General features: G+C 39.7%; 2 protein-coding genes across 5 annotated transcripts; both read right to left on the reverse strand.

The window, feature by feature from the left end:
- Nucleotides 1-486: 486 nt before the first annotated feature.
- LOC117434226 (zinc finger protein 184-like) lies at nt 487-11,584 on the reverse strand. 3 transcript variants are annotated; one of them, XM_059010561.1, is made up of 5 exons: nt 11,525-11,584; nt 10,722-11,091; nt 6,192-6,512; nt 3,419-3,673; nt 487-1,495 (listed from the first exon to the last, which is right to left on the reverse strand). In XM_059010561.1, exons 2-5 carry the CDS (start codon nt 10,990-10,992, stop codon nt 1,467-1,469), a joined length of 876 nt encoding a protein of 291 aa, XP_058866544.1. In that variant the 5' UTR covers nt 10,993-11,091; nt 11,525-11,584; the 3' UTR covers nt 487-1,466. The 3 variants fall into 3 exon arrangements, with proteins under 3 accessions (XP_058866544.1, XP_058866542.1, XP_058866543.1); XM_059010559.1 differs by having other exon boundaries at nt 487-3,673; XM_059010560.1 differs by having other exon boundaries at nt 487-3,673; nt 10,722-10,857; nt 11,525-11,578.
- A 5,696-nt stretch (nt 11,585-17,280) lies between these two features.
- LOC131709075 (uncharacterized) lies at nt 17,281-23,035 on the reverse strand. 2 transcript variants are annotated; one of them, XM_059010870.1, is made up of 3 exons: nt 22,812-23,035; nt 20,374-20,446; nt 17,281-19,734 (listed from the first exon to the last, which is right to left on the reverse strand). In XM_059010870.1, coding segments are annotated over exons 2-3 (1,665 nt in total). In that variant the 5' UTR covers nt 20,375-20,446; nt 22,812-23,035; the 3' UTR covers nt 17,281-18,070. The 2 variants fall into 2 exon arrangements, with proteins under 2 accessions (XP_058866853.1, XP_058866854.1); XM_059010871.1 differs by lacking the exon at nt 22,812-23,035 and having other exon boundaries at nt 20,374-20,557.
- Between the last annotated feature and the right edge of the window lie 493 nt (nt 23,036-23,528).

The following is a 23,528-nucleotide window of genomic DNA, read 5'->3' on the forward strand; positions in this document are numbered from 1 at the left end:
ACGAATAAAGATCTCTCTCACAACAAAATAAATAGAAGTCCAAATTCTTTTTTCGCCAGAGTACTTCTTTTGCAAGAAGAGATTGTTTTGTCCTGAAAGCAATTCTTTGTTTGTGAGACAAGTGATGAAAAATATCAAATAAACACATTTACGACTCACTAAAAAAGATCATGTTAGTGGAGTCCCAATTATACAGATGTAGTAGAGTACTAAAGATATATGATTTTAAGGCAGCTTTAATTTGTATTTATTTTTAAACTGAAAACAAGAACGTGGCCTGGAGTTCAAAAACGTGGCCTGGAGTTCAATTTAAACACTATCTAGTATACATGTAAGTAATATATCGTGATTAACTTGGTATAACAATTCTGTAAGGTGCATTTTATTGATGTCTATATTTATATGCAACAGGGAACATTGTTTTTGCATAAACTTTTATATAAAAAACAAGCTAAAGGGTAACTTTGCTGTTCACTGTTTCAATTTATTATGAAAAGTTAAACTCTACCTCTGTGTTTAAAATAGCCTGCTGCAATGCACTCCCACTTCCTAGCCTGGACATTAATCCACTGGAATGGTGGGAAGTTCACAGTGGCTCACTCAAGCTCATGGACAAACTTGACAAAAAGCTTTTGTGTGTTTCTGGGACCCCTTCAGAAAGCTTATATTTAGCACTGCTGGAGACACTGACTTCTCCCAGAGACTCTTCACAAGTGTATGTGGAGTTTACGTGTTAATTACGAGTTAGGAAGTTACAATTCCCCTGTTTAAATCTGGGTACCAGAACACCAATAAAATACTGATTTTCTTAAACAACATTTGTTCTACAAATTCACATTTTATTTGTGAATTTCTAGTAATAGGTAATGCACTTATCTAATTTCTACAAATATATCCAACATGTGTCTTTCCCCATCATGTCAGAATAGTTTCTTTACGCGTCTGTGTGCCAGGGGCTTCGCTTGTGTTTGTGTCATTCTTTTAGTGTATTTGGAATGTTTTGGTGCCATCAATCTATACAACACAAGTGGTGGACAAACTCAAGAACTCAAGTAATTCAAGCATAGCTTGCTATGGAATACCTTTTATACCAGAGCTTTTACAGACAAGGAACAACAAAAGTTCTACTGTGGGCTACCTTGAGACAGCAGACCGACTTGCATTTTGATTTGTATTATAAACATTACAGGGCATTGGACACTGCCTCAACCAATCAAGATGCAGCATTTCTGACCACTTGCACCAGTAAAGGACTGCTAGTGTAAACAAACAGCCTCATTACTGTGTTTTAAACAAGCATATATAAATCCACTCACATTTAGTAAAAGTAAATAGGATTAACTGTGGTATTTGGTCGATTCAAATACACTGTAATCCATCCTAGACCGGGGGGAGAGACCTTTGAAAGCTCCAGCATGGCATCTGAGTAACTTCTCCTGGAACACATCGCTGCTTGGGTCCAGCTTCTAAAACACTGCAAGTGTCTGGAATGACCCTGCCAGGAAGTGATTTTGTTTGAGGAATAACAAGAAAAATGGAAAACAATCTTTTTTAAACATTAGAATCAAAATCATTCTTTGGACTTTGCAAAATCTTGCTAAACCAAGTTTCTGACGAAGAGTCAGAAATTTATTCTGAGACTTTTCAACTTCTTGCTAAACCAAGTATGGTAAATCTGCATATTTATTGGATCTCCATGGAGCACAGAAATGATATGATTAATTTGTAAATGGTGTATGCTGAAATGTGAAATGAATCCATTGTTTAAACATATCTGGAATTCTTAATCTGATCAAATATATGAATGCATGCTTTGTTTTAGATATATTTAGAATTATGATCAAATATATGGTTTAATAATTTTCTGAACACATTTAACTAATTACAAAATGAGTTATTATAAATCCTTTGATAATATTCAACCTACCTAATTTTGTAACATTAAAATGAACAAAAGTAATTTTACTTTTAAACAGAGTTATCTGTTTTTATTTTTGAATGTTCATCAAGCACTGTTAGAAATAACACCTATTAAGTTAATGGGGAATATTGTTTAAAATATTAAATTAGCTATAGCCAACAAACATAAAGGCTATATTTAGGGCTTTCGATTTTCATTGCTTTACCCAGACTTTTCTACTCTCCTTTAAGAATTCAACTGATACATGTTAAGTCATTTGTGTATCTCAACCACAACTGACAAATGTGTTAATAGTAAAATTGATTTCAATTCACTGTTTTTTTCTGTGAAACAACTTAATTGGCCAAGCCTTATTTTTTGATTAACATACAAACAAGATTCCAACATGTTAATAAGTGACTAATCTTTATTAAAGCTAGAATGAAAAATAAACTGTTTTATGCTGGACACACTATTAAAATCGTTCTGCGTGACTGTATTATGTGTTTATTTAGCAGACGCCTTTATCCAAGGCGACTTACAGAGACTAGGGTGTGTAAACTACGCATCATAGAAATCCCCTGTAAATGAAATCAATTTTACTATTAACATGATTCTCAGTTGTGAATGAGATACATAAAAGGCTTAACTGGTATCCATTGAATTTTTAACCCTTTGCAGACTGAGAGTTCTATGTTTTTGGGCGGACGGACACGACTTGACATTAGGGCTTGTATCTGCACAAATATCCACCTAAAGTTGAAAGTATTATACCTTTCTAAACCTCTGAGGGTCTGAGGATCATTAAGAAAACAATGTTTTCACTATATGATTAAGTACAACCTATAATTAACAAGTCTGAATGCTAAAACATTTTTCTTTAGAAATGTTCTTAAGTGTCATTTAGTGATCTCCTACCTAAAAAGTGATAAGATACTAGAGATATCTTTAGTCAAATTTACTCCTGTTTAGGTGTCCAAGTGTCTGAAATTCTGACATTCTAAGTGACTGAATCTCTTCCCTCATTCACAACAGTCTCTCTTGTGTGAATGCGCAGGTGTCTTTTAAGGTCACCTAACTGATTGAATCTCTTCCAACATTCAGAACAGTAATAAGGTTTCTCTCCTGTGTGAACACGCTGGTGGATTTTAAGATCACTTAATTGATTGAATCTCTTCCCACATTCAGAACAGTGATAAGGTTTCTCTCCTGTATGAATGCGCAGGTGTCGTTTAAGGTCACCTAACTGACTGAATCTCTTCCCACATTCAGAACAGTTATAAGGTTTCTCTCCTGTGTGAATGCGCTGATGGATTACAAGCTTTGATAAACGACTAAATCTCTTCCCACACTGAGAACACTGATGACGTTTCTCTCCTGTGTGAATGCGCTGGTGCGACTGAAGATTTCCTAACTGTGTAAAACTCATCCCATACTCAGCACAGGGCAATGAAGTCCCTCCTGTGAGATTTCCCATGAGAGTTTCAGGAGAGTCTAATTGACAGGAACTCTTCCCACCTTTAACAGAATGAGGCGAGGTCTTCAAGTTGCCCTGGGTTTCAGAACTGTTAAAACATACAGAATGTGTCGGCTCTGTACTCCTCACAGTAAGTGGGTGTCTGTCTTGTAAAGAAGGGATTTTAACTGAGTGAGATCCCAATGTCTTCACATGTTCTTGGGGTGACATCTCTCTGAGTTTCTTGTGCTGTGGTTTGCCACTAGAAGAGTTTTTGCTCTGGAGTGATGGAGTGGAGTCGTGTTCTCCTTTAGAAGCTAAAGAGAGAGAAGAGAGACAAAGGTTATTGTACAGCATTCTTCCACAGTCACTCTTCTGCAGGGTTTCATGTCATAAACATGACAACTCCTAGAGTGAACTCTGACGACTGCATATTGAGAGAATACAGCCAATACTTACTGTACTGTGACAATAATAACACAGGAATGCTTACTGCCAGACAGACATGTGCTGAAAATAAATATATGTTTAAAATGAAATGTGGTGTTGTAAACAAATATTACAGTCCCCAAGGTAGTTGCCGTGATATGAGGATTAAAAATGATATTTTATTTGAATAAAGTTTAAGAATAAAAATAAGACAGCTGGTTTTCATCATCATACAATACGGGGTCACTCTCATTTAGGTGCTGCTGCATACATTATACACAGAACTGAAGAAGCAGGGAGGGACTGTAGGCGACACTGAGGTAAGCTAGTCAGGAAAAAAAAAATATATTCTGTATTGTGTAAGGAGATTTGCTTTAAAATGGTGACTGTGTTTATGTATTGTGTGTGTACTATTGACTGTGTTTATTATTTGGGACTGCAACCCGTTTATTTATTCCAGTACATTACACATTCCTGTGTATTGCCTTGAATTATTGTTTGGCCACCAGACCAGGATTATAGTTAAAACCCTGTTCATTGTGGATTACAATTGCCTGTCTCCTGATTACGCACCGCATCACTCCTGCACCTGTACGCTGCAACCACTTTGCCACAGTGGGCCATTAAAAACAAAAAAGCCTCTCAATTTGCTGGCTTAGAAGGCACACAGGGATGAATGAGGGGCTAGAGATCAGCCAAGTACTGCGAGTACGAAATACAATCAAATTAGTTAACGATGGTGTAAATGCACCAAATAAAAATGCTACGTACAATTATTTCAAAATCCAGGCTCCAATAACAAGTTATGTTTCTGAAAAACATAACTAAGGTTCCAATTTAAAACAAAATCAGAAAGCAATTTTCAACAAAAGTCATGCATTTCTTCCAACAAATGCAGAATGTAGAGAGAAAACAGATAGGGCAGTTTGCATAAAACATTTAAAAAGTTAGAAACAGGCATTTAATTTTTTTTTTAAATTGAACTTGAATTTTATCGCTGAACCCTTGAGCAGGGACAATGTAAAATGCTGTGTGTGTCTTGTGCAGTATCGAATCTAGCCAGAATAAGAACATTGTTTTGAAGTGAATATTTCCAAAAGCTAATGTTTTTTTTAAAGTAAAAAGAGGATATTTATATCATGCAGTGATTCCATTTTTATAAGAATAAGCAGAAGAAGAAGATGATGCTTTTGTTTTTATTGATAATTACCGGTGTGGAGGCGTAGGGTAATGCACTCGCACAACAATGGGGTACTTCAACAAATTAATTAATGAAAAAAACATACAAACATTGCAAGTAAAGTCATGTCGCTCCAGCTCCAGCGCAGAGCAAGTGAGTGATTTCAGGGTCTAAGTAGGGCAGCCCAGCTGCCTGCTCAACTAAATAACAGACTGCAGTACCAGCGCCCTGCTGTTTAAATATGTAAATTAGCCATGTGTGAGTTAAACGCTCGCTCGCTGTCAGCAGCCGGCTGGGTGTTTATAGAGTTAACCTCGCCCAGCAGAAAGGAAACGTTCACCAGCACGGCTGTGCTTTTATTTGAAAGGAGATTCAGCATTGCTGATTCGATTGCTAAGTCGCATAGTACTACAATGTCGTTAAAAAAATGTGCTATCCGCCAGATTTCTCGTGTACCCCCTGACGAGATCTCGCGTACCCCCTGACGAGATCTCGCGTACCAATGAGGTGTCAATGAGGACAAATGCCTGAGAATATCACTTTGATTATTAACACTCCAGTTAATATCACTGACATTTATCAGTGATTTCCACTTCACTTAATATCTTAATATAATACTTAATATAATATCTTTGAGAAATAAAAATAAGAGATCAGGTTTATATGAAGTACTGTACTGAAATGTTTCTTCTGGTGATGCTTAGCACCCCTATTGGATTTGGGTTTGGATGATGGCACATGTGACCCCGATTGGATTTGGGTTTGGATGATGGCACATGTGACCCCGATTGGATTTGGGTTTGGATGATGGCACATGTGATCCCGATTGGATTTGGGTTTGGATGATGGCACATGTGATCTCGATTGGATTTGGGTTTGGATGATGGCACATGTGATCTCGATTGAATTTGGGTTTGGATGATGGCACATGTGACCCCGATTGGATTTGGGTTTGGATGATGGCACATGTGATCTCGATTGGATTTGGGTTTGGATGATGGCACATGTGATCCCTGCAGCTCTGTAAAGCTGTGGGAGTGGAATGGTTCGCCAGGACCGTGACTGCACACCCCTGAGCTAACAGCAGGTTTGTTGAAAGTCATTGACATAGTGGGTAGGCAGCTCCTCTTGTTTAAAATACTAATCTTAAACACACTGCTAGTGTTCAGTACCCAGTTTCTGCAGGATTAACAGGCAGCTCAATGCTGCTTGTTTTGTATGATTACCTGTGTATCCCAGTTCATATTCAGATGAAGGATCATCACACAGGTTGGATCCCAGCTGGTTGTTCTCCTCAAGTGTACAGACATGAATTTCAGTAGGAAGTTTCTCTGCGATGGGGGCAGATTCCTGCTCTATGAATTCTTCTTTAATAGGAACACATTCCAGTCGAGGGACCTCTTCATCTTTAACATGTGTCAGCTCTGTAATCTGCATTAGACTTGCACACCACTCCTGGTCAAAGGACTCCTCTTGTCTGTAAACCTCTTTGATCTCTGACCTCTCCTGTGCTTCAGATTCAGGGATATCGTGGCTCTCTTTGGGATCTGTGTGAAACAAAATTGTACAAAATTAGAACTTATTAGCTAGGTTCCTTTAAAAAGCCAGCCCCTTGTCAGAATTCTACTGAGCATTCCAGTGGAACAATTTATGAGATAGTTTTTGTATTTTATTTTAAATGAATATAGTGTGGCAGTTGCTTTGACCTGTTTTACCTCCCCAATTAAATTATTTTCCCTCACTGCAGAAAACCCCACAACCTCTCAGGACAGCGAGCTCCCAGGAGGACAAAGGCCAGCCCTGCAGGAGCACCTGAACTCCCAGGAGGACAAAGACCAGCCCTGCAGGAGCACCTGAGCTCCCAGGAGGACAAAGGCCAGCCCTGCAGGAGCACCTGAGCTCCCAGGAGGACAAAGGCCAGCCCTGCAGGAGCACCTGAGCTCCCAGGAGGACAAAGGCCAGCCCTGCAGGAGCACCTGAGCTCCCAGGAGGACAAAGGCCAGCCCTGCAGGAGCACCTGAGCTCCCAGGAGGACAAAGGCCAGCCCTGCAGGAGCACCTGAGCTCCCAGGGCGCCTGATCAACAGATACAAATCATGAATTATGGCTACTTTTCAAGATACTACAGGACTGTGAGCTGGGAATGAGGTTGAATCCAACATTGCTTCTAAGGTATGTGTGCAGAGGGGTGATCAATGGCTGGGTTTACATGCATGTGAAAATCGATTCTACAGTCATGACTGTGTGACGTTGTCACGCAAATACACCGTGAAACAGCAAAAGAACGTCCTTTGGTCAGCACGACTTTAACAGCAGGGTAAATCACTTTCTCACGATAAAAATAGCTGTAAAAACCCATGTGAACCGGAGCAGGAATCGTGCGTGTGTCTCCCGAGATTTCAGCAGTCAAGATCCCATTTAACTGGCAGAATCTCGTGTTATTCTTCAGCAAAGCCGTACCAAACCACACACACACTCAAGAAAGAATGCAAAAGGCACTGCAAATGTAAATCTCTCGTATAGCCTTTTATTAATGTTTGTATAAATGCATGCTGTTAAGCAAAACTAACCAAACCTTTAGCCTTATATTAGTAGTAGTAGTTTTGCTCTTATTAGTCCTTGTATTTTGTATCTTTTTGTATTGTAATTATTGAGATGTATTTTTTGTATACAACTGTAAGTCGCCCTGGATAAGGGCGTCTGCTAAGAAATAAATAAATAAATAATTAATAATAATAATAATAATAATAATAATAATAATAATAATAATAATAATAATAATAATAATAATAATAATAGTATTTTCTTTTTATAATTCTTTTAAGATGTCCCAGGAACAAAAGAGCTCCACCTCTTCTTCCACCACACAGAGCTGGAATGAATTGTTGGCATCAATTGGCATATTGCGCAATAAGTAATGGATATAGTTAACAAACAACATATGTACCGTATCGCTTTAAATAAAGACTTTTGTTAGAATGTTTATAATATTAAAAGTATGTGTGTGTGAGTGTGTTATGCGGATTCTGCGCCTGGCTCTTCTACCGCAGCTGCAGACCAGCAGTCATGGCTTCTCGGAGCAGAGGCAGGGTATAGGGACCGGCAGTCACTGGCTTCTCGGAGCAGAGGCAGGGTATAGGGACCAGCAGTCACTGGCTTCTCGGAGCAGAGGCAGGGTATAGGGACCGGCAGTCACTGGCTTCTCGGAGCAGAGGCAGGGTATAGGGACCGGCAGTCACTGGCTTCTCGGAGCAGAGGCAGGGTATAGGGACCGGCAGTCACTGGCTTCTCGGAGCAGAGGCAGGGTATAGGGAAAGGCAGTCACTGGCTTCTCGGAGCAGAGGCAGGGTATAGGGATCGGCAGATGTGTACAGGAACATTAGGATGCTCAGCCTGGTAATCCGCCTATAGAACTGCCAGTGCACGAAGCTGCTCAGGAACCTTGTGTGTATTTTTACATGTCCCCCTGTTCTCAATGTTATATTCATATAGGCCTGAGGATCATGCCGTTTTTTATTGTATTGTAGTGTAGTGTAGTGTAACCCCCCCCCCGTGTTCTCCGTGTGTGTGTGTCAGTGTGCATGTCTCAGTTTGTGCGCACGCGTGTGAGTGAGTGTGTGTGTGTGCGTGAGTGTGTTGGAAAGGTGGCAACGCATGAAGCTCTCCTCACGAGAGTCGTTCTTTTCCTAATTACTAGACAGACACGGGCATTTAAATATCCCTGCCCCTAAATTACTATGAATTGAGTAATCTGCATTGGTACGGATTACTTTTTTTTCCTAAATCAGAACAGCATCACAACGCATTTCCTGAAAAGTACGAAAACCTTCGTGAGGAAAACTGTCATGACTCGTGCATGTAAACGCCGTCAATGTCTCAAAACATCGTGAGGAAAACTGTCATGACTCGTGCATGTAAACACTGTCAATGTCTCAAAACATCGTGAGGAAAACTGTCATGACTCGTGCATGTAAACGCCGTCAATGTCTCAAATGAAGCTGAAAGGATTTCTGACATTTGAAAACCCATAAGTCACATTTTATGAATATAAATTTGTTTTTGCATTGGAGATAAAATACCAAAAACGGACAACAAATTAAAATAAAGTGAAGCATATTTCTGCTGAGGATCGTGTCAAGCAACTTCCCAAATAAACTTTACATGCAGGTGGAGGTCAATTGTTTTGCATATCTTGTAATGGGCCTTTTGATTTTTTTAGAAAGAAATATGATCGATCCCCATATAGCTTCCGAATCACACATCAAATGAAAGACTACTAAACAGAACATAAAACAAACAACAGCTTTCACAAAAAAGTATTCTTGTAGCCCAGGTAAATCAGTACTACGGGTACGGTCTAGCACAGCCACCTCGGTTCAAACAACCTGCAGTTAGAATTTTACACTAGAATCAGGCACGTTTTCTTTTTTTGACCTGGCGTAGTGTTACAAAATGGTACATCATCACAATGTGGTAGGCGTACCAAAACATGAGCCGTGTAATGCTAAAAAAGTGGTACGCTGTCACATTGAAAGTGGTACGCTGTCACATTGAAAGTGGTACGCTGTCACACTGAAAGTGGTACGCTGTCACATTGAAAGTGGTACGCTGTCACATTGAAAGTGGTACGCTGTCACATTGAAAGTGGTACGCTGTCACATTGAAAGTGGTGCGCTGTCACATTGAAAGTGGTGCGCTGTCACATTGAAAGTGGTACGCTGTCACATTGAAAGTGGTACGCTGTCACATTGAAAGTGGTACGCTGTCACATTGAAAGTGGTACGCTGTCACACTGAAAGTGGTACGCTGTCACATTGAAAGTGGTACGCTGTCACATTGAAAGTGGTACGCTGTCACATTGAAAGTGGTACGCTGTCACACTGAAAGTGGTACGCTGTCACATTGAAAGTGGTACGCTGTCACATTGAAAGTGGTACGCTGTCACATTGAAAGTGGTACGCTGTCACACTGAAAGTGGTACGCTGTCACATTGAAAGTGGTGCGCTGTCACATTGAAAGTGGTACGCTGTCACATTGAAAGTGGTACGCTGTCACATTGAAAGTGGTACGCTGTCACACTGAAAGTGGTACGCTGTCACATTGAAAGTGGTACGCTGTCACATTGAAAGTGGTACGCTGTCACATTGAAAGTGGTACGCTGTGAGATTTTGGTACAGGTGCAATCAATTGCGATGTGATGTGTTTTTTCCTATTGCCAAACAGAGGTACATTTACCATTAATTATACATTATTTTTTTGCAAACAAACTGGAAACAGACCATTTCTCTAAAAAAAAAAAAAAACAATTCGACATGAACAAGACAAAATGAGAAGTGCATCGCAAAGCTGCAGAAGTAAAAAGAAATGTCATAATGTCGGTAGAAACTGCTGGAGGATGCTGCCGGCTTGCCTTTAAAAATAAAGACAGCACTCCGTTTTACTAAGGTAAGCACGTACCGCTATTTTTAGGCTTTTATAGGGCTCTGCAAATAGTATCTACTTAGGTGTGTTTAATGTCTAAACAGGTCCGCGAAATCCTAATTTTATTCCATAACCTACCCGGGAAAAATGAGTAAATGATCTGCGATTAAGTAGCTCCTGGTTATAATAACCAATAGAAGACAGAGCCGTGTTATTAACACCACTTATAATAATCAAGCACTTAAATTATAACCAAGAGCTTTACAATAAAAAGTGATTTAATCTGTTGGCTTGACCAAGCAATACCACTTAAAAACAAAAAAAAAACATTCTTACCTTGAAATAATCGAGGTTGTCTGATGTCTGCATCTGCAGCGTTCATACATCCTCGCACTGCTTTCAACTCGCTCTCTGATATCTCCAACCTGAGCCTCAGACTGCCATTCTCTCTCTCCTTTCCAGCCATTTCCATCTGGAATTCAGTGAATTTGCTGCCGATAACATTAGTAATTTCACACAAGACGGTGTCTACAGCCGCTTTCACTGCGTGCTCGATGGTAGAGGCGAGCTCGTCTTGAAAGAACGACACGGAGATACTGACGTCCATCTTCACTGACTGTAGTTTGAAACTGGTTTAGCTGAATCCTTTATTCATTCAGAAACAACGCCTTCATTTTTTTTTACTGAACCTTCCCATTCAACTTATCTGGTGTGATAAAAGAAAGAACACAATCAGATTCGTCTCCCTTTGCAGAATGAACACAAACAGATTCGTCTCACTTTGCAGAAAGAGCACAATCAGATTCGTCTCACTTTGCAGAAAGAGCACAATCAGATTCGTCTCACTTTGCAGAAAGAACACAATCAGATTCGTCTCCCTTCGGAAGGAGTAGCGCTCGGATTTCAGGACACTGCAGAGCTCTGCTGGAAAGCGCCTTTGTTTACATTGCGAAGTGCAGCGTATCTGTAGCTACGACAGACACACTATGTCCGAGTTCTTATATTCAACAAAGGGGGCTATTTGTCTCAGAAATTCGTAATACACAAAAATAAATAATTATAAATGACTTAAAAACGTTTCAAGCTATCCTAAATACTTTAAACAACAGGAGATAACATTTTGTAAAACGACCACTTACCGCTATCTCCGGCATAAACAAAACACAGCCTTCTACTTCCTGTAACGAAATGAAAGCGTCAATAGCAGTGGGCGTGCCTGGTTGTAACCGTAACGTATTATTGGCTGCAGAAACATTCTAAATCAATCTTGAAAGACATTGGCTGGCCTCCCTGTCAAAATAAGGGCTGGGACCCAATGAGAAGAGGTAATGAAAATGGACTATCGTTCCGGTCAATATTTTAAAACTAAAATATCAGTTTTTATAAGCATATTTTTCATGGGTAATAAACACAAGTCAATCTGATTTTTCTTCACTGGAGGTGCACTGGAGCACAGACACCTGGAATAGGCCCCCACCTGTCTGAAGAGGACACAGATACCAGAGACCATTCTTTTATCTCTCTCTGAGTCGTGGGGCACCAACGCTCCATGCATTGTGCTCTCCGATGCCTCATTGTGTGTATATTCTGCTATTAGCAGTATCTTTTGCTCACCAGTTAATATCTTGTGCAGACCAGTTACTGGGCTATATTGTACAAAATCCCCAAGGTTTAAATTGTGTGAAACAGTCCCCAGTAAAGGTAAGTATCACACTTTACCATATTAAACAATTCACCAGTAATGAAGAAAATGAATAAAGGCAAGTCTAGTACAAGAACATTAAACCACTGCACCAACTAGCCCCTCAGAATAGAACCCACGCCTCCAGACAAAGGTGAAAGGCAAGTCTAGTGCATTAACTGTAATATGGAATATGCTACTCTGTAATGTGGCATTCTGTAATGTGATATTTTACAATGTGATACTTTGTAAAGTGATACTTTGTACTGTGATACTTTGTAACAATTGTAAGTAATAATAATAATAATTAATAACATTAATACAATGCAATACCAACCCCCCCCCCCCCCCCCCCCAAGAAAAACAGGAACCAAGGCCACCAGAGGCAGGCGAAAGGCAGGACACCAGCTTTGATTTGTTTTTCCCTTGTGATACCTCCAGACTGCTTTGCATGTTCACATTTGAATCAAAGACACTCCACAGCAGACCAATCCAAGCTCCTCCTTCTCTTTTCTACTCACAGTGATTAGCAGAACCTTTAACCCTTTGTGTCCAGGACCCTCATGTAATGGGCTTGTAAACTGTTGATTTAAAAAGTCTTTCTTTTTTTGTTGATTTTAAGTTATAGACTCATTTTAATGGATTATTTAAAGCATACTAACTAGTATATTCTGGTAGTTTTCCTTTAATTCAATCAGCTTTGAGTTTGAGAAACTATTTTTTTTTTTGGTTTTATTCAGTCAAGATGATTGGACAGCTCTAATGTATATCGTCTACATATTCCTGAAACTTCATTTCTGATCTGTTAAATATTCAGTCCTGTGTGATGGTTTGACTTTCACTGTGGAAAGGAAAGGAATGCAAGCATAGATTTATTTAACCTAATATGCCAAAAAATACAGTATAATGAAAATACTTTTAAAATGAAAAGCATGTTTGATTTGGGGTCAACAGAGCTTAAAGGTCACAGTATCATGTGATTTCTCAAAAAACAAAGATGACATCATGAAAAAACACAGGCCTGCAAATTGGATGGCAGCCAGCTAGACAGAGTAACAGAGAGAAGTGAGACAATCTCAATAGAGAGAAGTGAGACAATCTCAATAGAGAGAAGTGAGACAATCTCAATAGAGACAGAAGTGAGACAATCTCAATAGAGAGAAGTGAGACAATCTCAATAGAGAGAAGTGAGACAATCTCAATAGAGACAGAAGTGAGACAATCTCAATAGAGGCAGAAGTGAGACAATCTCAATAGCAGAGCAATAGAGAAAAGTGAGACAATCTCAATAGAGAGAGAAGAGAGACAATCTCAATAGAGAGAGAAGTGAGACAATCTCAATAGAGAGAGAAGAGAGACAATCTCAATAGAGAGAGAAGAGAGACAATCTCAATAGATAGAGAGAGAAATGAGACAATCTTAATAGAGAGAGAAGTGAGACAATCTCAATAGATAGAGAGAGAAATGAGACAATCTTAATAGAGAGAGAAGTGAGACAATCTCAATAGCAGAGCAATAAGACAATCTCAATTATTATTATTTATTTCTTAGCAGACGCCCTTATCCAGGGCAACTTACAATTGTTACAATATATCACATTATTTTTTACATACAATTCCCCATTTATACAGTTGAGTTTTTACTGGAGCAATCTAGGTAAAGTACCTTGCTCAAGGGTGCAGCAGCAGTTTCCCCCACCAGGAATTGAACCCACAACAAGCCAACAAGCAGCTAACTGAACCGCTCGCTCCTAATCACAGTTAGTTTACAGAAACCCTGTTTTACTTGTTATTTATTTTACTAACAGATGAAGTGGATCATTGTTTTTCTTTTAGATTTCTTTTCATTTCACTCGTATTTTACACCCGTGACTCTTCTTCCTATGCCTCACCATATAAATGTGAAAGTCGAACACGGACTTGGGTAGTTTTTCAATTAAATAAGTGCCTGCCCATTATTACTACAAACTGCCACCCACAATCCCTGCATCACTCCAGCTGTTCATCTAAATCTCTTTCGAATGAAACCAAATGAGAATGTAGTTAAAACAGACTTTATATTGTGCTCCTCCTTCTATTAACTGTCCTATACCTGTAGAAGTTGCAAATACTTGAAATCATTTGTAGTTTCAGTACATAGGACCAAAATCACTTGACATTGTCAGTTGTTCATCTATCTTTATGCCATGTAGTAGATTTATTCACTAGCAGATGCACTGAATTTTTTATTGTTAGCTAAAAAGCAAATGATAATGCACACCATTTTGTAATGTATGTTTTTTAATATAAATATTTTATATAACATGAAGACACTAGGGGTGAAAAGAGAACCTGATCTTGTTGTTCAAGCTGCCGTTTGCTGTGTGTTCTGTTCATGCGTTTCCTGACATTCGTAATTTCATTGATTATATGAATGATCTGCAACCCAAATAGTGACGTTTGCCCTTCAACCCTTTCATATTCCCTTTATAGCTCACCTGAATATCCGCATGTAAGAAACAGGGTTATAGAAATAAGCTTCTATTGTAATGGATGATTGTCTATAGACATGAAATCAGCCTCTTGACCAAGCGTATCCATGAACATGCACTGTACAGTGCACACCTGTGCCAGCATTTCAATATTACTCTGCACACATGTACCAGCATTTCAATATTACTCTGCACACATGTACCAGCATTTCAATATTACTCTGCACACTTCTACCAGCATTTCAATATTACTCTGCACACCTGTACCAGCATTTCAATATTACTCTGCACACATCTACCAGCATTTCAATATTACTCTGCACACATGTACCAGCATTTCAATATTACTCTGCAAAAACAGTTTTTGGGTTTGGGATGCATTGAGGTTGTCGTTTTTCTTTGCTTTTCCAGTAATCGGAAGCCTTTTCTAATAGTGCTTAACTGAAGCAGCAGTTTAATTTTGGCAATCTGGAAACATTGGAAACCACTGTAATTGAATACTGTATTATAATATATGTAACAACATATTTCATATACTAAATACATGTTATATGATAGTTTAAACAGTAAGCTGTTCAAAGCAAATTTACAGCCTTGATGTTTTGCATTCCTTTGATAATAAGCTGGATAATTACTCTCGATTCAGGAATGGTTTCTGACCATTGAGAATCCATTCATCTGTGCCGTACAGTACAACATACAGATAATGTAACACAATGAAACTTGTCACTCGGTATTCTCCCCAAACTAACTCAAGGTAGCAGAGCTGGCAATCAGACCACGTGGTAGGGCAGTTTGAAAAGACCTTCATTGGAAATGGGAACCACAGTATTTTAAGAATCTAAGTAGTGGATTAAACACAAATTTAAATAGCAGCCTTATTTACAGTAAGACTTTGATTTTCTGCACCATGATTATGCATTAAACGTGCCCTTTGGCAATTTAAGATATTTTATCAGTTAAACTTTTTTTGCATAAGAGGCCAGATTAATAACAATGTACTGCACTCTGAGTCTGGGCTTCGGTGCACAATTCAGTAGTACAGAGACTTTGTTTTAGTTTTTGAACCATGTAGCCAATGCCAGTAGTATAAATAATATACATTATTAATACAAAACCAGCTCACATTTTACCCAAGTGCTGGATTGAACCTTCGTATTGCCTGCTGGGTGAGTGGTGTGTTTAAGTCTGAGCACTTTGAATACAGCTTGCCACACTCATTTTAATATAAGAACAGATGGTTTGAGTGATGTCACGTGGTGTTAATTACTTATGAAATGACATCATTACTGGTTAGTTGAAACGATTCTGTAAGTAAAGGGTCTTTAGTTATATGCTTTTTTAGTTTTTCTCCCAATAAGAATAATTGAAGTCTTCCTGTAACCAGAAAGGTCATAAAATATTTTGTATCCACTTACATTATTATTTGGCTTTTTTTGTATACGGACCAAAATTGCATACCTGAAAATAAAATGACATTTTATATATACATAATTATACTATACACATACATACGCACATAGGACATGTCATTATTCTTCAAGCACTAAATGCAGTGATGTGATTTTCTTTGTTTATTTGCAAATGATTGTACCCATTAAATGCTGCTACTAACACTATGTAATACTGCTGAAAGATCACAAGTTATGCAACTTCAAGTGCCTTTTGAATTTGCATATTGTAGAGTTTTTAATGCTCCCTATATTTCCATGTAGATGCAATCGGCAATAATCAATAAAATGTCAATGTGAAACACACTTGCATTTTGTAATTTTAATTTCAAATTAACTTATTTTACAAAAAAAAAAAACACATTTCTAAACATGACCTCTGCAGAATATGTGTTCCTCCAATGTGTGTGCTGATGAGTTTTTATTAGCTCAGACAAATGCAGTGGCTAGTGTAGTCCAGGTATTGTCTCCATGCAATGACTCGTTCTCATTCGAGCAGCTGCAGTCGGCACAACCATTTCATAAATCTTACCGGTAGTGAATGGAAGACACGCATGGTATAGCAAACATGGCTTTGATTTTGAAGGCTTGGAAACTGACTGCTTTCTTTTACCTAGTGCAGCACCAGAGATCAGATTCAATATGAAAGTACATTTGCTACAAAATGTTTCTTTCAGAAATGGTATATAGTGTTCATACGAGCAGTCCTGAAAGAAACGCATTTTCATTGGAAAGCATGCTGCTGGAGCTGGTGAAGCACGAGGCCTGGTCGTGCCTTCTTTTCAGGAAGTCTCTTACTGTTTCACTTCTTGGGTCATTTCACCTCAGTCTTCAGCTCCAAGCACATTACTGGCTACAGAATATGTCAGTCAATAGGGGAAGTAGCTGGTTGGTTAACCACTCTTCTAGCTTTTGTGGGGATTGCTTTGGTGAGGGAACACGGAAAATCAACTTTTTAAAACAATAACTACATTATTTAAATAGAAGCTTGCTTGTGTAATGCATGGTTGCTGATTCTATGGAAATGCAACAGTTTCTTGTTTGTATAATAGTTTAAACAATAATCTGTTAAATGCAAGTTTAGAGTTGTGATTTTAAATGTAATGTTTAGTGTTATATCCCTAATAAAAGCTGGATATTTACTATAGATTATATTGTGTGTGAAACAGGAACATTTACTACTGATACCAACCTTCTGTATGTGTCCTGGAACTAGTACACTGCTACCCCATAGATATCGGGATACCTGCTCTTCAGACACATGTTCTCACTAAACCTGTGTTTCTGAATGGATCAAGTGATCCAGTTCATAAACCCGTTCCTGTGCAGCCCAGTTTTAAAGGTTTTATACTCAGAAATACATATACATTTGTACACACACTTTATATAAATAAAACATTTGTTTATTTAGCAGACGCTTTTATCCAAGGTGACTTACAGAGACTAGGGTGTGTCCATGACTGTGATCAGACCCCCCTTTCTGGATCTTCTTCCTGGGATGTTCAGGATTTTGCTCTCTGATGCAGATCTTGCTCCTGCTGCTCCCACTGTCCTGATACAGATCCTGCTGCTCCCACTGTCCTGACACAGATCCTGCTGCTCCCACTGTCCGGATATAGATTCTGCTGTTCCTACTGTCCTGATACAGATTCTGTTGCTCCCACTGTCCTGATACAGAGTCTGCTGCTCTCACTGTCCTGATACAGACTCTGCTGCTCTCACTGTCCGGATACAGATTCTGCTGTTCCTACTGTCCTGATACAGACTCTGCTGCTCCCACTGTCCGGATACAGATCCTGCTGCCCCCACTGATCCTCCTCTTGTTGTTCTGCTGCTCGTACTGTTACATGTGCAAAGCTAATGATATGTACTCCGCTGGAAGTGTTTTTATCTTATAATATTGCTCTATAAACTGCAGCTGGTTACTGATTATTTTGTTACTAAAAGCATTGACTTGCCTACAATACATACAAGTCATTGAGAACTTACAGCCCGTGCTACTGACCCATGTGAATGGGATGATCATTCTTGGTAATATTCCATTGAGTTGCTGATATCAATCAGATAGACTGTGTTGAAACTGTTACTTCCCCTTTTTGTCATTCACACTACAGCTGTTTGTTGCTACAGCTTCAGCTTGGCTTTTTTCTTTTTCTGCTTTTACTGACACCACGACTCCTACTGCTATTACCATTCCCACCACTGACCCTAGTGGCACCCCCGCGGCTGCCCCAAGAGCTGCTCCTGCTGGCACTATCCCTCGAGAGACTCCTTTCCTCACGTTCCCTTCTATTGCTTCTAGAACGGGGCCCAAGGCTGCCCGTGCCACGTCTCCTGCCAGCGATCCTATTGTTGCCGCTAATTCTGGTGCTATTTTTAGGAGTTGAACTTTTTCAGTCACGACTTTTGGTGCCACGGTTTCGACCACTTTTCTTAATGCCTGTACACCTGCTACTATAGCTGCTCCAAATACATGTGCCCCCACAGCTGCCACTGCTGCTCCGAATAAGATCCCTAGTGGTGCTCCTAATGCTGCCCCTACCACGGCTCCTACTGCTGCAGCTCCTGCCGCTGCCACTGCTCCCGCTATCACTGCTATTAATTCCATTAGTCTTTTTATCCATTTTATTAGATCTATAATTGCCATTAATGAGAACACACTTGATGCTGCACATTTTGCTATCAAAGCAGCTTTTAAAAATGATAAAACGGCACAAAATGTTTTCTTTAATACTTCTACAGCGTCTTTCAATACTTCTAATGTTTCCTCTAGTACTTTTTTAAGCTCTTCAAAAGCCCTTTTTACTAAATCTGCTGCTTTTTCTAATAATCCTTTTCCTGCCTCGACTGCTGCCCTTATTGCATTTTGCAGAAGTCCAGCTGCTGCTGCTGCTACTCCTGCTAGCCCTGAGGAAACAAAAAGTGTTCCAAATGTTCCAAACGATCCTAGCAATGATGCGAAAAACCCTCCCACTAACACAGCTGCTCCTGCTACTGTAACTGCTGACATTAAAAAAGCTCCCACTCCTCCTTGTGTCTCTCCTGAAGCTACAGTTTCTTTTAATACCAGCACATCTACACTTATGTGTTTCACTAGTTTTTGTACTGATTCCACAATATTATCCCTCTTTACTTCTGCTTTTACAAACAGTGATACTATGACAGCTAATACAATGGCTATTCCTGCCCCTATCCCCATCACTGCACCTACTGCCGCTCCGACTGCTGCCCCTGCAGCTGCTGCTGTTCCTGCTCTCCTTGCAGACACAGCTCCAGATGCTGCTGCTGCTGCTGCCGCCACTGCGGGTATAAGAGCCCCCATGCCTGCTCCCACCACGACCCCCAGTGCTGCTCCAATCGCTACTTCCACTGCAATTTCCCTTGCCATCCTTGTCACTTTCACTAAATCATCTATTTTAGCATGTATTTCTTTTTTTCCTTGGTCACGCATTTCATTTATTTCCATTCCTGATTTGAGTAACAGTGCTATGACAACTGCTAATGCTGTACCCACTCCAGCCACCCATCCTAGCACAGATCCTATGATGGTCCCCACTGCTGCTCCTATTGCTGCTACTATGGATTCTTGTGTTCTTTCTCCACCTGCATGTATCCCTGGGACTGCATACCCTACTATTGCTCCCACCACGGCTCCTATCACGGTTCGGACTGCAGACCCTACTGGGATTCCTATTGCAGCTCCTACTGCTGCTCCTACTGCTGCTGGCATCACTCCAGATGTTGCCACTGATAGGAAAAAAGAGGAAAATATGAAGTTATTAAAGCATTCTTCACACAGTCTACATGTTGTGAATATTTCATGTCTCACCTGTTTTAACATCTGATGTGTGTTCTTTGTCATTATCTGTCTTTGTTTCTGATGGGGTTCTTATTTGGGGATTAAATCCCAATAGAATAATCTGAGTATAGGTTTCTCTTATGTAGCATCAAATCAAACAATTCTTGAAATTAAAACTGAAGGCGCCACAAAATGGGAGGAGAGATATAACGCAGGGATGTTTTCCCTTTTGGGAGGGAACCGAGGTTACCACTTCCATGAATCAGACCAACTTAAACAAAAGAAAAGCAGTTGTCTTTAAAAGAGGACCTGCATTCCCTAATGCCTTTAATTTTTATTTTAATACCAAGCAATTGGCCGGCATTGTGGATTTGTATTTTAGTATCAACGCACAGAACTTAGATTTAATCTGCCCCAAGTTATATTGTAAAAATCAGAATTTAACAAAATCCTTTTGGCTTTGATTGTCATGGATCTGAGTATATTCTGTTTGTTATAATGGGCGTCTGACTGTTGGAGGCACAATATAGAGCTTCTCCCCAGTGGCTTTATTTCAAATAAACAAACAAATAAGCAAGGTGTCTTACTGGTCTGCTGGATTCGAAGCCCGTCCTTCACACAAGATAGTTGTTAAAAGTAACAGATTTCAGTGTTTACCACCTGTTGCAAAGAGAGCAATGTTAGGTTTCTGATTCATTATGTATGCATGTCAAAATGACATACTGCTTAAACATTTTCTTTGAGAAACATACAACTGTGAATGGCCAATGTTTTTACCTGAAAGGGAAGGAAGCGTACAAAACTGTTTTGGCTGCATTCTGAAAACACTATACCTATGAGAACCTGGAGTGAAGATCTCTGAGAATCTAGCCGGAGAAACTGCTTCAATAATGAAAGCAGTTATTAGAGCATTGTATAAAACACATGTGTGTAGTTTGAGAAGAAACCCCTGTGACAGCCAGCGTGTATTTTCATTTCCATTGCTGGGATTCACAGCATCTCACTGGCTGTAAAGCATGTCGCTTATTAAGAGAAATCATTGTGAAGTTCACAGCCATAAAGAAGGTATTGAAGACTCAGGGATGCTCTCAAGGTGAGTGAACCCAGGAAGACTACCTGAAAGAAATGTGTGCAGACTGAGCGTTCTTAACCCCAGTACAGATAGATTCTACATGACAAGACAGACTGAGCGTTCTTAACCCCAGTACAGATAGATTCTACATGACAAGACAGACTGAGCGTTCTTAACCCCAGTACAGATAGATTCTACATGACAATGCAGACTGAGTGTTCTTAACCCCAGTACAGATAGATTCTACATGACAAGACAGACTGAGCGTTCTTAACCCCAGTACAGATAGATTCTACATGACAATGCAGACTGAGTGTTCTTAACCCCAGTACAGATAGATTCTACATGACAAGACAGACTGAGTGTTCTTAACCCCAGTACAGATAGATTCTACATGACAAGACAGACTGAGCGTTCTTAACCCCAGTACAGATAGATTCTACATGACAATGCAGACTGAGTGTTCTTAACCCCAGTACAGATAGATTCTACATGACAAGACAGACTGAGCGTTCTTAACCCCAGTACAGATAGATTCTACATGACAATGCAGACTGAGTGTTCTTAACCCCAGTACAGATAGATTCTACATGACAAGACAGACTGAGCTTTCTTAACCCCAGTACAGATAGATTCTACATGACAAGACAGACTGAGTGTTCTTAACCCCAGTACAGATAGATTCTACATGACAAGACAGACTGAGCTTTCTTAACCCCAGTACAGATAGATTCTACATGACAAGACAGACTGAGTGTTCTTAACCCCAGTACAGATAGATTCTACATGACAATGCAGACTGAGTGTTCTTAACTCCAGTACAGATAGATTCTACATGACAATGCAGACTGAGTGTTCTTAACCCCAGTACAGATAGATTCTACATGACAAGACAGACTGAGTGTTCTTAACCCCAGTACAGATAGATTCTACATGACAAGACAGACTGAGTGTTCTTAACCCCAGTACAGATAGATTCTACATGACAATGCAGACTGAGTGTTCTTAACCCCAGTACAGATAGATTCTACATGACAATGCAGACTGAGCGTTCTTAACCCCAGTACAGATAGATTCTACATGACAAGACAGACTGAGCGTTCTTAACCCCAGTACAGATAGATTCTACATGACAAGACAGACTGAGTGTTCTTAACCCCAGTACAGATAGATTCTACATGACAATGCAGACTGAGCGTTCTTAACCCCAGTACAGATAGATTCTACATGACAAGACAGACTGAGCGTTCTTAACCCCAGTACAGATAGATTCTACATGACAAGACAGACTGAGCGCTCTTAACCCCAGTGCAGATAGATTCTACATGACAATGCAGACTGAGTGTTCTTAACCCCAGTACAGATAGATTCTACATGACAAGACAGACTGAGTGTTCTTAACCCCAGTACAGATAGATTCTACATGACAAGACAGACTGAGTGTTCTTAACCCCAGTACAGATAGATTCTACATGACAAGACAGACTGAGTGTTCTTAACCCCAGTACAGATAGATTCTACATGACAAGACAGACTGAGTGTTCTTAACCCCAGTACAGATAGATTCTACATGACAATGCAGACTGAGCTTTCTTAACCCCAGTACAGATAGATTCTACATGACAAGACAGACTGAGTGTTCTTAACCCCAGTACAGATAGATTCTACATGACAATGCAGACTGAGTGTTCTTAACCCCAGTACAGATAGATTCTACATGACAAGACAGACTGAGCGCTCTTAACCCCAGTACAGATAGATTCTACATGACAAGACAGACTGAGCGCTCTTAACCCCAGTACAGATAGATTCTACATGACATTATATATTTGCTGTAACATGTTGTGCCCCATATACAGTGCAAGCCCAGTAAACACACTTCCATGTGCAGCAGTAAGCCTGGCCAGGCACTCTGCACTCTATTGCTGTGTATCTTTGACATGTTCCTCTTACCCGACCATTCGGGGGATTCCAGGTTTGTTCAGCACTTCCTGAAGCTCGATGAAGTGCTGGCAGTCCGTCTCTGCGATATAGTTTTGTTTTGTTAGTTTTCACTGAAAAGTGATATAGTTACTTAAAATGTAATACGTTAGCTGTTCTCTCTGATCTGGTGTTTAAGTTGTCTGATTTTTTAAATTTTTTAAAGATGTTTCATGTGAAATTGGCAATTTCCAACTAGAAAGGAAAAGGGTGCATGTCTTCAGGCTTCAGTTCAGGTCTAATGTATTTTGTACTGAGGCATGCAGTGTGCTGTTGGTATTTTAAGCAAACCCCACCTCCATCACACACAACGTTTAACTCCTGATAGTGCTGCTACTTTCATTATTACTGTGCCTTTCCTTTCAACCACACCATTTCTCAGAAATGTTTGCTTTACTTTCACTTTGTTTCACTGTGGCATGTGCAGTGCCTGCATTTTCACACAAAATCCCACTTTTTTGCAGAACATTCTCAGTATATAGTGCTGCATATCATTCTAAAAACTCTTCATATAAACACAATGATAACATCTTTTTCAGCATTGCAAAGCACACAGTTGTAATCGATGTCTATTCCAAATGCAGCCAGGGTGCTTTCTTCAGGGTAGATTGACATTTCTATTGACAAAACTCCCACCTCGGGTCCCGCTGCAGCAAAACAAAGCTTTCAATCTGTTTCCTTGTTTAATCA

This window comes from Acipenser ruthenus, chromosome 41 (assembly GCF_902713425.1).
Source record: "Acipenser ruthenus chromosome 41, fAciRut3.2 maternal haplotype, whole genome shotgun sequence".
Taxonomy (NCBI): Eukaryota; Metazoa; Chordata; class Actinopteri; order Acipenseriformes; family Acipenseridae; genus Acipenser; species Acipenser ruthenus.